This window comes from Rhea americana, unplaced genomic scaffold (genome assembly GCF_003343005.1).
Source record: "Rhea americana isolate MKP2758 unplaced genomic scaffold, rheAme1 scaffold_248, whole genome shotgun sequence".
Taxonomy (NCBI): Eukaryota; Metazoa; Chordata; class Aves; order Rheiformes; family Rheidae; genus Rhea; species Rhea americana.
In genome coordinates, this window is record NW_028186366.1 from 1,000,732 (window position 1) to 1,015,572 (window position 14,841).

The 14,841-nt window shown below is 37.3% G+C and overlaps 1 protein-coding gene across 3 annotated transcripts in view; it reads right to left on the reverse strand.

Moving 5' to 3' along the window:
• The window catches only part of COL15A1 (collagen type XV alpha 1 chain), a 155,924-nt gene that overhangs the window by 78,803 nt on the left and 62,280 nt on the right, over positions 1-14,841 (reverse strand). For 2 of the 3 annotated variants that reach the window (XM_085306828.1, XM_085306827.1), the window contains exons 6-10: positions 11,731-11,857; positions 10,326-10,444; positions 6,341-6,460; positions 5,506-5,532; positions 3,193-3,255 (exon numbers count right to left, since the gene is read on the reverse strand). In XM_085306828.1, the coding sequence (XP_085162954.1) occupies positions 3,193-3,255; positions 5,506-5,532; positions 6,341-6,460; positions 10,326-10,444; positions 11,731-11,857 (456 nt within the window). The remainder of the gene's footprint in view (positions 1-3,192; positions 3,256-5,505; positions 5,533-6,340; positions 6,461-10,325; positions 10,445-11,730; positions 11,858-14,841) is intronic. The other variant, XM_085306829.1, reaches the window with a different exon arrangement.

A 14,841-nucleotide genomic window follows, 5' to 3' on the forward strand; every position in this document is an offset into this window, starting at 1 on the left:
GAGTCCAAAGATGAAAGCATTTTATAATATACCTTTAAATTCTCAACAATTTGCACCTCTTTTTCTAGAGAATTCATTAAGCCAGATTTGGCCACTGTGTTCAGACCCTTTTGGAAGGATTTGTCTCTGCACCCCCAAAACACAAGGCCAATGGTATCTGGTATCATAAATACAAACAATGCGAAATACCATGTTTGCTTGACATACACATTATTTTCACTGAATACTTGGCCCTCTTTTTTTTTTTTTTAATGCTGTGTATGTATCTAAAAGTGAAGTATTCCACTTGCTTTTTACCTGGTATATCAGACAGTGGAATATCAAGAGAGCTGGATATAGTCCCCACCTCTCCCTCCTTGACTGTCTCACATTTCTTCRTTTTGGCATTCAATAACTCCAGTTCACAGTTCTGAGGAGTTTCTCAGTGTGAATTTTGGACAGCCTGCTCACATGGCATTCCTAGTTTCAGGGCAGATGTATATTTTTAGAGAAGGGAGGAGCTAGTAACTCTTTGCTCTATACTGGAGCTTCTTTAGCCTTCCCGAGTGGGAAGGCSCACCCACCTGAGTCTGCAGAGCTATTGGAGGTGATCTGCCTCCCAGATTGCAGAAGGAGGAGGGAAACCAGCCCAACTGACACAAAACTTTCTTAAGGGGCTGGAGGCCACAGAGAGGTTACTGACTCTAGGGATCTGTGCTTTACCCTCAGTCTTGCCAATCCATTATCTGGGATTACATCTCTTTCCACTCACACAAGCATTTTAATTACATTCTCTAAATTAATATATTTGGTCACGTGTAGGAAACACAGATTTTCACCTGCCTTTCGGTCAGAAGGCTCTTTGCATTCCAGAATTCATTAGATAAATGTATTCATTCATTTCTTCGTTCCCTGTGGCTTTGTCAAATGGTTCCTATAGTGATTCTTCAGTCATATTCACAGGGAGTGTGTTTAATTAATCTGGGGCTATTTTCACTGTCTGTCAGCATGCTCTTTTACAGATGCTGTTTATTTGCTTTAATAGATTCTTTGCTTTTTTCAGTGATCATTACATTAGCTCCTGTCAGGACTTTGTGCTTGTTTTTGTGCAGTTTTTCCTGTGTTGCATGTATTAAAGGAAGAAAAAATTCCTAGTTTTTACATCGAGATCACAGTCATGTCTAGAAAGCACTGATTATATGCGTTCCCAAGAAGCATCTCATGACTGTATCTTGCACTGAACAAAGACTACAGTGAAAAAAATGATAAACCAAGGATAGCCAGCTCCCCACCTTTCACTGCATGTGGCACTATATTAATTTCCAGCTTTTCATCCTCAGTGAGAAGAGCCAGAAACAGGCAGGTAGATCCTGTTACTGTTCCTAGAATTATGAATATTATTATGCTGAAAACATTCTGGCTGTCTTTAGAGAACATAGCTGGTGTGAATATGTTTTGTGTATAGATAAATTATTTAAATTTTGTTCAGCTTGCCAACAGAATAGATCTCAAGAAGTCACACTGTTTGGGATCATGATATGATTTTCTGGACAAAAATTAAAAAATTATCCCACATATGTAAAAGAAGAACAAAGCAGTGTTTTCTTCTCCTTCCCACTTTCTGCTGTAGGAATTGGATCTAGCTAAAATCCACCCAGGAAAAAGCTCAGCAGATGAAGCTGTCAGTGTTCCTTAGTGTTTTTCAACATATCACCAGGATTTTCAGCACTTGTAAAACAGTGCTTTGCACACATCCACTAAATTATTTTCAAAGTACTGCTTTGAAGTATTCCTTGAAAGTATTAGCCCAATTTAAAAAATGGGAGATAAAGTTTAAGACAGCTTGACTAAAGTAGCCATATATAGTCAGGAATTGATTACAGGAATCTTTTGCTCCCAGATCTGTCAGCTCACTAGGGATAAACTGCCTCTTATCCTGCCAAAATATTGTCCTTAATCATGTCTGTTCTGCTGAACAAAATAAGGTTAGGGACCATTCTTTGGTCCTGAGGTCGGCTGGAGCAGATTGGTTTTGTTCGTAGTATGTAACACTTGGGCCTGGGCCTCCTTTCAGCCATGTGCTTTCAAAGCTAAAATGCTGTCATGGAGCATGCTAGTAAGAAAGCAGTATCAGCAATTCAGTTAGTCCCTAGGCAGGTTTCATTTGTCAATGTAGATGTAGTGCTTGTTTCTGGAGGACACAATGGTTGCTAACAATATCTGTAGCTGAAGSAATTGCACAACAACGCTTCTCCTGCTGTTTCTTCCCTTTGCTCTTAAGTAGAAGAAATGTAAACATCCCTATCTTGAAACCTTCTCCTGTTTTGTTCTAATGCAAAGCAGTCTTGCTATAGACTGAGCATCCTATCTTGAGTTAATGTCGGTACCAAGTGTCCTGGAAATGACTGATGTCTGCAAGTGCAGATTTCCTATAAAGTTGGAAAGCTGACTGTGAAACAAAATTTAGGCCATATTTTTCTGCTCTTTTGCTGTGTGGTTGACAAATACTATAGGGAAAATTAAGCCTCTGACAGAGGGGCTATAGTAGTTCTTCAGGCAGCTCAATGACCTGGAAATGAAATATACTGGAAATGAATTTTACCTTTTAAATGATTCTGGCCTCTTTTGAATTGAATACATGAGCTTTATATGGTATATGCTTTGTGAATTTATGAACTGCTTTGGTAACTAGTTCAAACAAATGGATTAATTTGTTCCTAGGACTAACTGGCTGAATGCCAGTCTTGTGTGGAACATGTGCTTTAATGACAGATTAATCTATTATAGCTCACTTCAGCTCAGAAGAGATTCAAGTTGTTATCTCAGATTTCATTGTTACTTCATATTTTAGTTGTGTTCACTTCCTTAGATTGATATGATCAAAATGGCACTGTTAAATCACTTAGCCAGCAGAGTAAATTGTGCAGTTATACATAACAATTGGCTTTTCTTTATTGTGTTACATATATTTAACAGCTCTTCTCTGAAATCTCAGCTTTTCCCATTGCCTAAATTTTCCATTTTCTTGAAATATCCTGATTGGTCTGTTATGACTGGCCTTTATGCAGATGCATGAGTGAACAGAAGGATGTTTAAATTCTTCCTGTGCTTCCCTATTATTTATTGATTTTTTTTCTCTGAGTGTACCAAATTAATGCATGTCAAGCATAAATGATGTCTGACTGATCACTGGAAACTTAACAGAACACCTACCTTTTCTCCTTTCAGGCCTGCTTTTCCTTTCAGCCCTGGCAACCCCTGAAGTCCTTTTTTTCCCTAAAAAAAATATATATTTTAAAATTAGACATGATCTTTTTCATAGGTCAGACAGACCCCACATTTAGTAACAGAAGCTGGATGTAACAGTGCTAGATTTTAAGCACTTGCTTAGATGCAATGGGAGGAGACATGGAAGTAAGAGCAGCAATTTACAGCTCTAAGCAGCTGATGATAGTGCACAAAATGCATCTCTCACCACATCCTCTCTTCCCACATCAAAGCAGCAGTGAAGCCTGCTTGGAGGATGTGGATGGAAATGCTTGGCAGGCTGTGTTTAGATTTGATAGGATGCCAACTGGATGGACCATCCAGCACTGATGATTTGAAAACTATATTCCCTTAGAACAAAAAGTGACAGCTGTCTGTGAAAAGCCCTTTTCAAATTTTCTCTTAGCCATATATGTATCTAAGAGGCCAGAAAGTCCTCATTTATTCCACAGTTGCTAAATTTGCTAACAGCAGAAGATTTCAAACTAGAATTCTGCCTTTTCCCTAATGACTTTTAAATTATGAGAAAATGGACATCTGGAAAAACTCTGTTTTTAATTTCATACTGAAGACAACAGAGAAGAGAGCAATAAGATATACCGGTAATATACTACTGCAAACTACTGCTCTGAGTACAACAAATCATGCTACTTACATTAGCCTGTTTCCAGCTTCTCCTGAAATCTTGCCCTGACCAACATGAACAGATTTGTTTCCTACTGAGTCAGATGCTTCCTAAGGACATGTATTTGACATGGGATGTTTGGTATTACATAGCATTTGGTCTCATTTTCTGTTCTAAACTCCAGTAGTCAAATTAATCCCAAATAACTTTTCTATATATGTTCATCTTATCCATACATAATATGCATATACTCTTTCTAGACAGTCTTGATCACAGGTTAGAAATCTGTTACTGACTTTAAAGTTAGCGCTATTATAAAGTGATGCTATTTATGAATTCAATTAGAACACTGAAAAAGACTCAGAAGACAAATGAATCTCAAATTTATTTTACTTAATGGCATTTTGTGGACTCTGCTGCTCAAATCTTACTATTGTGCTCATTTTAAAGATTGACTATACAAACTTATTATGCATAAAAATGCATCTGTAAGACTTTTTTCTCCTATTATTTTTTATTAGGCAGTTACTGGTATCAAACTTATAGCCATTTTCAGTAAAGCCCCATCAATCTGATAGTAAAGCAGCACAGGTATGTGCAAGACTGGACTTCAACTGCTCATCATATCTATAAACAATGCTGAACAATAGTTGATTTCACAAGATTATGACAAAGTTTATGTGACAGAAGATAGTACTGTTTGCTTTATAGGGAACTATAGAGACAATACAAACATACCTACAGGTTACTTTGAAGTGCTGTCTCTTTATTTTCCTAGCAGAAAAAATAATTGTTTTGGCCTTGACACCTTTGTACATTTGAAGAATCCCATCAGTGTGTGCAGACAGCATTCATGCATGAGCTGAATTAATAATGAATCCCCTGATCCTTGATTTATTTTTTTAATATTTTAAAATATACCAGTTTAATTTGAGGCTCTCTTGCAGGGGGCAGGAATGGMCAGGAAGTTTGTAGCAGTGGTGCATGGAGATATATAAAAGGAAGCGCAGACCTGGTAATGATGATAGCCTCTGGATAGGAAGGTCTTAGGAGGGGGAAAGATGCAGAAAGTGACAGCAGCAGGTAAGGAAAGGTTGCTTTTCCAGTATGGAAGCCATAGTGACAATTAGGAGTGGACAGAAGGGGCAGGTGGCACAGGCCAGGTTCTGCATAAGAGCTGAAGAGAGAGAATCGTGTGGAGARTTAATATCGGTGATGTTAGAGGCAGGTATCATGGGAGCATGCCCCTGTTGAGGGTCAACGAAGCAGTTCGCTCTGGAAAAAGCCCGAGTGTGCCTTCTTTTTGCAGTTTCTCTCTGCAAATAAAACAGAAAAACATCTTCCCTGCTGGTGCCGGACTCATTGTAGAGCTGCTTATGATAGGTCACGCCTCTTATTTTCTTTGCAAATGGGAAATCACAAATTTCTCTTACAAATCTGAGTGCTCCTCAGAGTTTGGCAGCCTGAGGGAGTTTAACAGATGAGCTCTGTTAACTACAACACCAGAGCTACCTATCAAGAAAGCGCACAGAGAAAGCATGCAACTGCTTAAGCTTAAACTTAGCTGAGTCTCTGATAAAAGATACTGTATTTTTTAGTTCAGTTAACCAAAATATTTATGAAAAGGTACTTACTGGTAACCCACTTTTACCAGGAATGCCCTAAAATAAAACATTCAAAAAAAAAAAAAAAAAAAAAAAAAAAAAAAAAAAAAAAAAAAAAGAAGAAGAAGAAGAAAGAAAACAGGAGAAAAAAGCTTAATGTATCAAGCCATGACAAAACTGGGAACAAATTGAGCAGAACTGGGAAAAAATATTATATTACAATGGGATCTGTTTTGCACCTCCGTTTAATTGGATGCAGCTTGTATTCTTGATCAAGAAGGATAGGAAATATAAAACATTCTGGACATCCAGACGCCACTAAGGGTAGGGAGCTTTGAACATGCTCAAACATGACCACTAGGAGGGTGGTAGAGCAATGCAACAGGTTGCCCAGACAGTCTGTGGAATTTCTGTTTTCAGAAAATTTTCAAGACAAAACTGGACCAAAGGGCTAGACAAAGGCATAGTTGACCTGATCTGGTGTTGAGGATGGTCTTTCTTTGAATGGGAAGTTGAAATGGAGACATTTAGAGTTCCCTTTCAATTAACATGATTTTATGACTCCGTGTTCTTCTCTTTGTCCAAGTGGYAAGAACTAGAGAATTTGAAATGTTGCCTTATCAGGAGTTTGCCTTAGGCTTTCTGTGGATTCTCTCTTATTGGGCCCTTCTATAATCATTGACACGTGCGAAACAGAMGTGACACTCCTAACTTGATTTTATGGGGCTAACAACCCATCTTGGAGAAAGTATAACTGGTGATAGTATGCAGGGCCGTGGAGTTTCAGTCCTTTAGATGGGTGTAATGAATGATTATTGCCCTTTCAAAAATACACACATCCTTTCAATAGCCACACAACACTCACAGGCTGACCATCTTGGCCAGGTTTTCCTGGAGGTCCAGGAGGTCCTTGATATTTTTCCTGCATCTCTTCTACTCCTGGCCTTCCTGTAGGCCCATTCTCTCTTTTCTGATCTTTCTGGTCCTGAGTAAGCAAAATATAAAAAATATATTGYATTAATTTCCCTATTTTTCATTTCCTTTTTTCCTTTTTTTTCCCTGAAACCTCTAGTCTCCAACACACTCGCAGCCCTGTTAGGCACTGCACAAACAATATATTGCATTCAACAAAGGCAATCTGTTTTAGAAATCTTTCTGGCAGTGAGCAAATAAATTGCTCACTGAGCTGAAAAGAGAGGTAGTTACCTAGATGTGAAAGACTATGACCTAATTTCATATTCATACAAATAGAACACAGTGTCAATCAATAATGTATGTAACCACATCTGAAAAAGAATAATTTCTTAAATTCAGTCTGTATGGAAGAAAATTGTGAAAGTTAAAAGAGATATTTAGGCATGCTTTAGCAGATTCCCCTAAGAGCTACAACTCTAGCAAAAAAAGGTTACCAAGTTACAACTTGGTTAAAAGAAAGGATTAAATATGCAATTTGGTTAAAAGGGAAAGTAACAGAAGATAAAATGAGAAAGCTGATAACAAAGGATAAAAATATAAGCAAGAACAAAAAATTACTAACCACCCCTTATCAATATTTGGCCAGCAGACAGTAAGAACTATAAAAGGAATAACCCCGCAGGAACAAACTAAACTCTTCCAATCATGAAGCACAGATGCTAATACAGATAAAAAATTAAAATCAAAATTGCAGAACACACAGAACATCTGATCAATTTTTGTTCTGTATTTTGAGAAAGGTGTCAGGATTTATTCACTTTTTCAACAGCAATGAGATAATCTCTGTTCCATCAGTAGCTAATGTAATTAGGAGAGATGTAATATAGTAATTATTCAAACATTTTAAAGCTGGCTGAATGACATTTATCAGTAAAGTTGTTAGCTAATTTTTTAAAGAGCTTTGTGAATCACCAGTGCTGGATTTTGTTACCAGGGAAGTTCCCAAAGACCAGAGATTAAAAAAGGAAAAAAGTTGGGTGAGAACTGAGTTAACTAAGTTGTGGGTAAGATCATAATCTGTGTGAGATCACAGAATAGTTGATACAGGATGTTATCAGTACAAAACTGAAGAGTGAATACATACTGGTTTTGTTTGACAAACAGTCAGAATTTTCTTTGTTAGATGTGGTTGATAAGAGCAATGCTATTGATTTGCCTTTAGCAATGTTTCCTTAGGGGCATTTGAGTTCTACATAATGCAGAGAAATGTCGTGCCAAAGCACTGTGGCCCATATTAATTGGATGACAGGCTGTGTAACTGGCAGAGTGAAGAACTGGTACAATGCAAAGCTCCAGAAGATGGGGCCACTTCTGCTATGCACTGACAGAGGCAAAGCTTTATCACAGTAAACAGGTTTTTTTTGGAATTTTATAGAAGAGTGTTCATTAGCATATTGTACAAGCATCTTGAGTGTCTATGTAGAAAAAAGGATGAAGAAATTGGAACAAGTTCTAGAACCATTTGTACAGATGACTACATCTGGCAAAACTACCTGTCACAACAGATTTAAGAAACTCTTTGTGTCTCACTCCTTAAATCAAGACTGAATTTTTATATATGATAAATAGCTCCAAACTGAACAATAGGTTGTGGAACAATACTATATCCTATCATTAAAACTGCTACTTGAAAGAAAAGTAAATATCAGCATGAAAATGTTAGAGAAATCGTATTTGGAAGTCCTTCAGAAAATACTGAAGCCTCTTGTATCTCAGCTCCTATTCTAAATCTAATGTTGCATCATTTGTTAGTATTCTCCACAATAAACACAGAAATGCTAGAAGACTCCATAAGAAGCAATAATAAACATTGGAATAAAATACATAATGTATAACCTTAAAGTAACAGTTCTATCATTTGTGAGGCTGTACATTTTCTGGCAGAGAGAACCAGCGGTAACCTACAGTCATTTCAAGCAATATGAAGAATGAGCTTTGGGGATAAGAATCACAAAGAAAGGATATTATTTATTTTCTGGTTAGAAAAAAATGCAGTGGATGCAGAATCTGGAATGCTGATTAACAAAAAGGTTATACTAGATGATTATTTTGTAATATGTCAACATGGAAGTTTGGCAARTATTTGAGTCGCTTGAGCCTGAAATACCCTTTTCAACTCACAGGACTCCAGGCCAAGGGCACATAACTTTAATTTGCAGAATCACATAAAAATTCACATTACATATTACCTTACAAGTTCAATAAGTACAGTATCTTTCAAAGCCCAGCATCACATCAGAGACTGTTACATATGGCATGGCCATACTGAGGTTTGAAAACCCCAATTTGGCGTTTCCAGTACTAGCAGTCATTCGGGCTGGAATAGTTCTCTATTTAGGAGATCAAAAGGGCTGCCATTTTTCTCAGCATCATGTGAACCTTAGAGCAGAGACAGTATTGAACCCTGCATTTGTTTTTAATTTCTCTGTCTTGCTAGGAGCCAGGCCCAAAGGATTCTAACCAAAAGGAGAATCTGATTTTATAATTGGTTTGATAAAAAAATGATTTTGAAAAATGTGATTATTCTCAGTTTTGTATGGAATTGGCAGTTAAATTACAGTGTGTCTCTGTTAGAGCCTCTTCAGTTCAATAATATCCAGCCCAACTGATGCTGGCACACATGCTTTCCAGCATCTCTTTTTCGCTCAGGAGGGATTCTGACATTTCTGTTCGAACACATAAATCAAAGCACCTCCAGCATCTGAGATCCTTCCCAATATCCCCTCCTCTAGAGTACTTTTAAAAGTACTAGCCTCTGAAGAAGCTAGGCACAGCTGTGAACAACATCCATTCATGTGATTGCTCTGACCAGGACATGAGTAACACAAGGACCCCAAAGGACTCTACTGACTTGCCTTACACTTGGTCCTTTATAAAGCCTTCTATGAGTAAAAAGGTTGTTCAGTATTAATATTTTGTTAGTCACAATATCATTTTATTTTGACTGTCAGGAAAGCGACCAGTTACTTTCTATGAATCTTGCATCTCCAGGTATTAACATATGCAGCTGTTAAGCAGCACAAACCTTTTTCTTAAAGAAATAACTAGAGTCCCAGACAATTTCCCTGTGCCACCCACCCAGTCATTGCCTTGCCAAGACAGGGACTATAGGATCAACCTCTTGTTTTGGGGTCTGAAGTTGASAAGGATGGTTGGTGTTATAAAGGGGTCATCTTCATGCACTACAGGTTTTCAGATTAGTTGGGAGGCATTTGAAAGATAAGCCCGTGATACACATTTTAGACATTGATTCCTCCAGAGTTTAGTGCATATTGGTATCGGTTTTCTGTTTGGATTCATATGATAAAGAATCAGTCAAAAAAGCACTTGATGCTTTATACAGAAGCACTAGTTTGAGCACTTGAGAAGATGTCATTTTAAATCTGTTTATATGCTAAGGAATAATGTATTGAGAATAAAGCAGGACATGAAGGACTGTAAGGCAATTACTAGGAGTTACATAAAGATGGCTGCTTTTAGGGAAGAAAAGGTGTAGGCTTTTGTGATGGGAACTTACACTGTTTATTTTCTTTCTTACTTGCATTCTTTGATGCAAAATAAAAGTGATGGAAAAATCAGAAAACAAATCTATTTTGCCATTCAAAAATCTCAAGCCAGTCTCAGTGGTTGTACTGAGGTCATAGATTTCTGGTTCTTCAACCAGAAATGGCACACCCAAACATTTGCACAGCGTGTGTGTTTCGATCTCATGTCATGTGAGGAAATCTCAGGAATGTAAAAAGTGACTTCTGTGCAAGCATGCTGCTAGGTTAGACAAGGTCAAGGCATCAGCTGAGAAAAGCACTTTAAAGTTCACATATTTTCCTGCTTCTGAGACAAAATGAGAAGACAAATGATAAACTCATTGCACAGACCTTCGCTTTGCTCACTCCTGGCAAAACAGTAACACCAGAGCCAACATCTTCTCTTAAGGTTTCCTGTAGGAAAGAGGTAGATTCACTGTTGCCTTGTTCTTCATCTGTGACAGCTGAATCTAAACAAAAAAAAAACAGAGACAGAACAAAATAATACGCACTCAGATATATTTATCAGAGCATAGATGCTGCAAGTAGTATGAAAAAAGAAATACTTAAATTTTCACCAAAATACAGAGATAGAAACATTCCAAGGATTAATATCAGTCATTCCATAACTTTGAAGATTTAAAAAGAAAGAAAAAAGAGAAAACAGAATAAAATACAAAATAACTACTTATTTTAAGGATAAAGTGAAGAAACTGTATTGCATCGTCTTCTTTGCCTCAGCCTCTTATCTTTTGGTTGCCTATATTTCACCTACATAATGTTATACATAAGAGATATATGTACAGCAGGTACTATTTGAAATATATATGAAACTTAATAGGTGCACTCTTTTTGTCTTTATTAAAGTAACCAGCTTTAGTCTTACTTGTTTAAGAGTGCACAAAAATCATCTTACCAGTAGAGGACTGGCATTCCTCAATGCACTATATCCTAGGTTTTCACTTTGTTGCTTACACTTGTACGTAAAATACCCTATGTATACCAGGCAGATTCAGATCTTTTGTGGAGAATATTACTGTGATATTTTCATATATTCAAATTAAATAGTTATTTTAAAGTCCTTTTAAAGGGTCAATGTTACTTTAGAGCCAGTAGCCCTATTTACAGAGGTACTTCATAAGAAATGACATGCTTCCCACTGACCTTAGCAGAAAGAAAAGGAATTTTTCCCCTTTTCTTCCCTTTGCCTAACACCTGCACATTTTTGGAGTGCTTTATCACTGCAGCAGCATAGTAGGTAGATTTGTCTGCATTATTATGACATTATTACTGTAAGAGAACTTCCCAAAAAGGAGAACTTTTAAAAATTAAGTTTTATCCATTTTTTCTTGTTTTAAAATACGATTAAAACTTCCAAATCATGGAAGAGTAAACCTATTCACTGCCTGTTAAATACCAGTGGCTGAGATAAACATCTCTGTTGAGTAAAAAATGAGAGATGGAAGAGATGAGCTGAAGAGTGGCTGTAGTTTCCACTACTTACATTTGTTTCTATTAAAAAATTACAAATTACAATCTATTAATTTGAAAGACCAGATGTCTGACATGGCAGTTCTTTTCTAACATGCAGGATGCCAAAAATAATAGCGTTTTCAATTCCTAGCAGCACCAGGAATATTACAGGGGCTTTTCATACATAGGAAAACTATAGATCGGGACCTAGAGAACATAAAAGGATCCCTTCCACCCTCCCCCCCCCAAAAAAAAAAAAAAAAAAAAAAAAAAGAAGCAGTGCCTTGTTCTTTAATTTTAGCTGGTTCAGTGGTTTCTTCTGATATGTGATGTCCTGAGAAATCATTTTCTTCCAAATGAGACAATACAGTTGGAGGAGCTTCCACTGGCTCAGCTGATGTGTCTTCAGGCTAAAAAATGTAAAATCCCAGAGAACTATTTAGACAAAAAGGTTATCATATGTTTTAAAGCATGAATCAACAGATTTGTTACCTTCCTCAAAGCATAGTAATCAGAAATACTACATTTATGAAGCAAACCAGAAGGCCAGCTTTTTCCAGCATAACACCTTATAAGTCTTTGCTCTTATGCTGCTCTCTGAAACATTAGTTGCCTTTTCTAGCATAAAATTGGAATTTACTAATGTCTTAGATATATACACACATTTACATTTGCAAGTTTTTAATTTGATACCTCTTATTTCACCTTCTGTTTCCTTTTTTTTAATCTTTATTAGCAGTATACATCTGATTTCTGCCTAGCAGCAGATGTCACACTAATTTGGTCACATGAGCTCTCATACTCTGTCAATATTAAACAGGCATAAGCATCAAAGTCAAGCTCTTGTGAAAAGCTAGCACAGTGCTTTCAAATTCAGCTCCTCCAGGCACATGGCAAACCCATGGAGAGSGAGAAAAGCAAAAGGAACCTAAGGGTATCACTGCAGGTCTAAGAGCCTRGAGCTGGTTAGCATCCGTCCTTCCTCATGTGGTCTGCATGCTGCCGGGGAGTCTGTTGCAAAAATCTGTTATCAGCCACGTGCAGTAAGGTATCCAGCCTACTCCCTATTACTGGAGGTCTGGAGAAGTGCTGGCTCTGTGCTGGGAAGAGATTAGCACATGCAGACCTCCGCTTGCCAGTTAGGTCCAGATTTAGATGTGATTTGTGATGGTATGGTAATCTGGAGCAGATTTAATGGGCCAAGCATCTCAGTCTGGAACCARGATAAGAAGTGCAAAATGGCATAACAGGACTTTTAAAAATAGTAGGCTACATATATCAGCAAAAGGAAGAAAGGTAACTGGCATAATTATATCCCATTGGTTTTGTATCCTTATAATTGAGGAAGAGTGTCAAGTACCTCTTGTTATTAAGATATGTATTGAAAATAGACTTTAGGTCTCTGTTTGAAGGGGAAAGAAAAGGATAGATAATTCTAGACAGTATGTGCACGTGAGCCTTTGCTTCGACGCAGATCAGTGAGGATAATCATATGCTTCTAACTGAACCAGTGGTCTGCTAAATAAAGGAATCAGTAATGGTGAGAGCAAGTCTGTCACCCAGCTTCCTGAGCAATAGGAATCTTTTCCACTGTTGGCCAGATCTGATTCCAAAGGCAGTAGACAAAAGTAATTTCACTGGAGCTCAGATTTGTTTGTTCCACCCAAGAAAAAAACAAAGGAGTGTTTCCTCTTCTCTTAGTTCCCTTAAAACTACATACCTTGTTCCTGGTACTTTGTATAAGAATATTTCAACTACTCTTTAGAGGCCACTAAAACTTTTTACGTAGCCAGTTTGTCTGAATTACAGTAAACTTGCAGTATTAAGTGTTTCATGTATTACAGGAGGAATTACAGGACTTTTCGCTTTAAATACAATATTTAATGACTTCCTTCTTCTGATGCAATAAAACCAGTGCTTCAAATGAACACCAGAAAATAATTCATAGAATTCAGAATGTGCCTAATTATACAGTCTATAAACCGCTCTGCTGTTTYTATCTCACTGGGAAGATAAAGAAAGCAAAAGTAGGACAAGGATTTAAATATTTACTTTTGAGAAATAAAAATGAAGCTATATAATAGGAAAAGAAATATTAATAATTATCATCCCCAAATCTAACTTTCTACAGTAGATAACTCTGGGAAAAATAGAGATAATTACTTTGTTAAACACCTTGAAGATAGTAGGAAAAAAAAAAACAAAAAACCCTCACACTACACCCAAAAGAACGTGTGCCTGGTAATACTGATTGCCTGACTGATGGAATGATTAGAGTAAGGATAATGAGAAAAGTACATATGGATTGTAGTGGAACAATTAAAGGAAATACGAAATCTCTTCAAATAATCCAAGTCAATTTAGACATGAGAACACATCAGTGGAAAAAATAACCAGCAGCTAATAACCATACACAAAGATTAATGATAAACATCAGCAAATGCTTTTGGAAGGGTGTGCTCAGTAAAAGAATATTTCAAGTCTCCTGAAGCCTATGCAAATACAAACCATGATAACAAGCTTTCTTTACATGCACTCCTTGTGCACAAGGGAAAGGGGGGAATTGAGCAGGAGATTGCAGATATGCATTTCAGTACCATCTCCTGACTATAGAAAATGAAACCTTCTCACTGCCTGTGACCTGCTAGAATTGTATGGCACTCTTCCTTGCTGAGTATTTATATGCATCTAGTCTGGAGTCAGTAAAACTCTGAGAAGCACCAAGCACTTTTGCTTTCCCATCTGTAGGTCTTCATGAGCAGGAGAACACTACAGAGGGGACAACCAGTTGTAATTTAGCTCCTGCAAGAGGACTGAATTCAGAAGAAGTACATAAAAGCAGAGTCATACAAAGGTTATTCTTGCCTCTGTGTATAAAACCAGAGCACTCTCCTGCTGTTTGGCCCGTTCCAAAACTTTCCTCCAGAAAATTCACAGATACTGCTTCCTTTTTAGCAGTTTTTCTGGCCTCTGATGATAAGGAAAATAAATTCTGGTTCAGCTACTTCACGTCCTTGTAGTCCAGAGTTCTTCTTTATCAACTCTTAGGACCCTGACATACCCTGAGTCAGATACTGAGGATTCTGCCCCTTCAAGTAAGGTTCAAAATTYGCAGAAAGCCCTCTAACAGAAGAGAGCTCTCACAGAGCAAGCCCTAGTGTCTTAGTCACTTTATTTAAATGATAATAGAAAGAAATATGCCATAGTTCAGTCTGGATCCTGTATCTTCAGGATGCTGATCAGTTTGGGGAAGAGAAGGCTTCTGGAGAGCAGAAAGTTTGACTAGATGATCTCCTGAGGTGCCTTCCAATCTGAATTATCCTGTGATCCTATGATCTTATTCTGTGATTATTAGTTCATAAAGATGTAAGCTTAAAGAAACAAAGTGGATAGT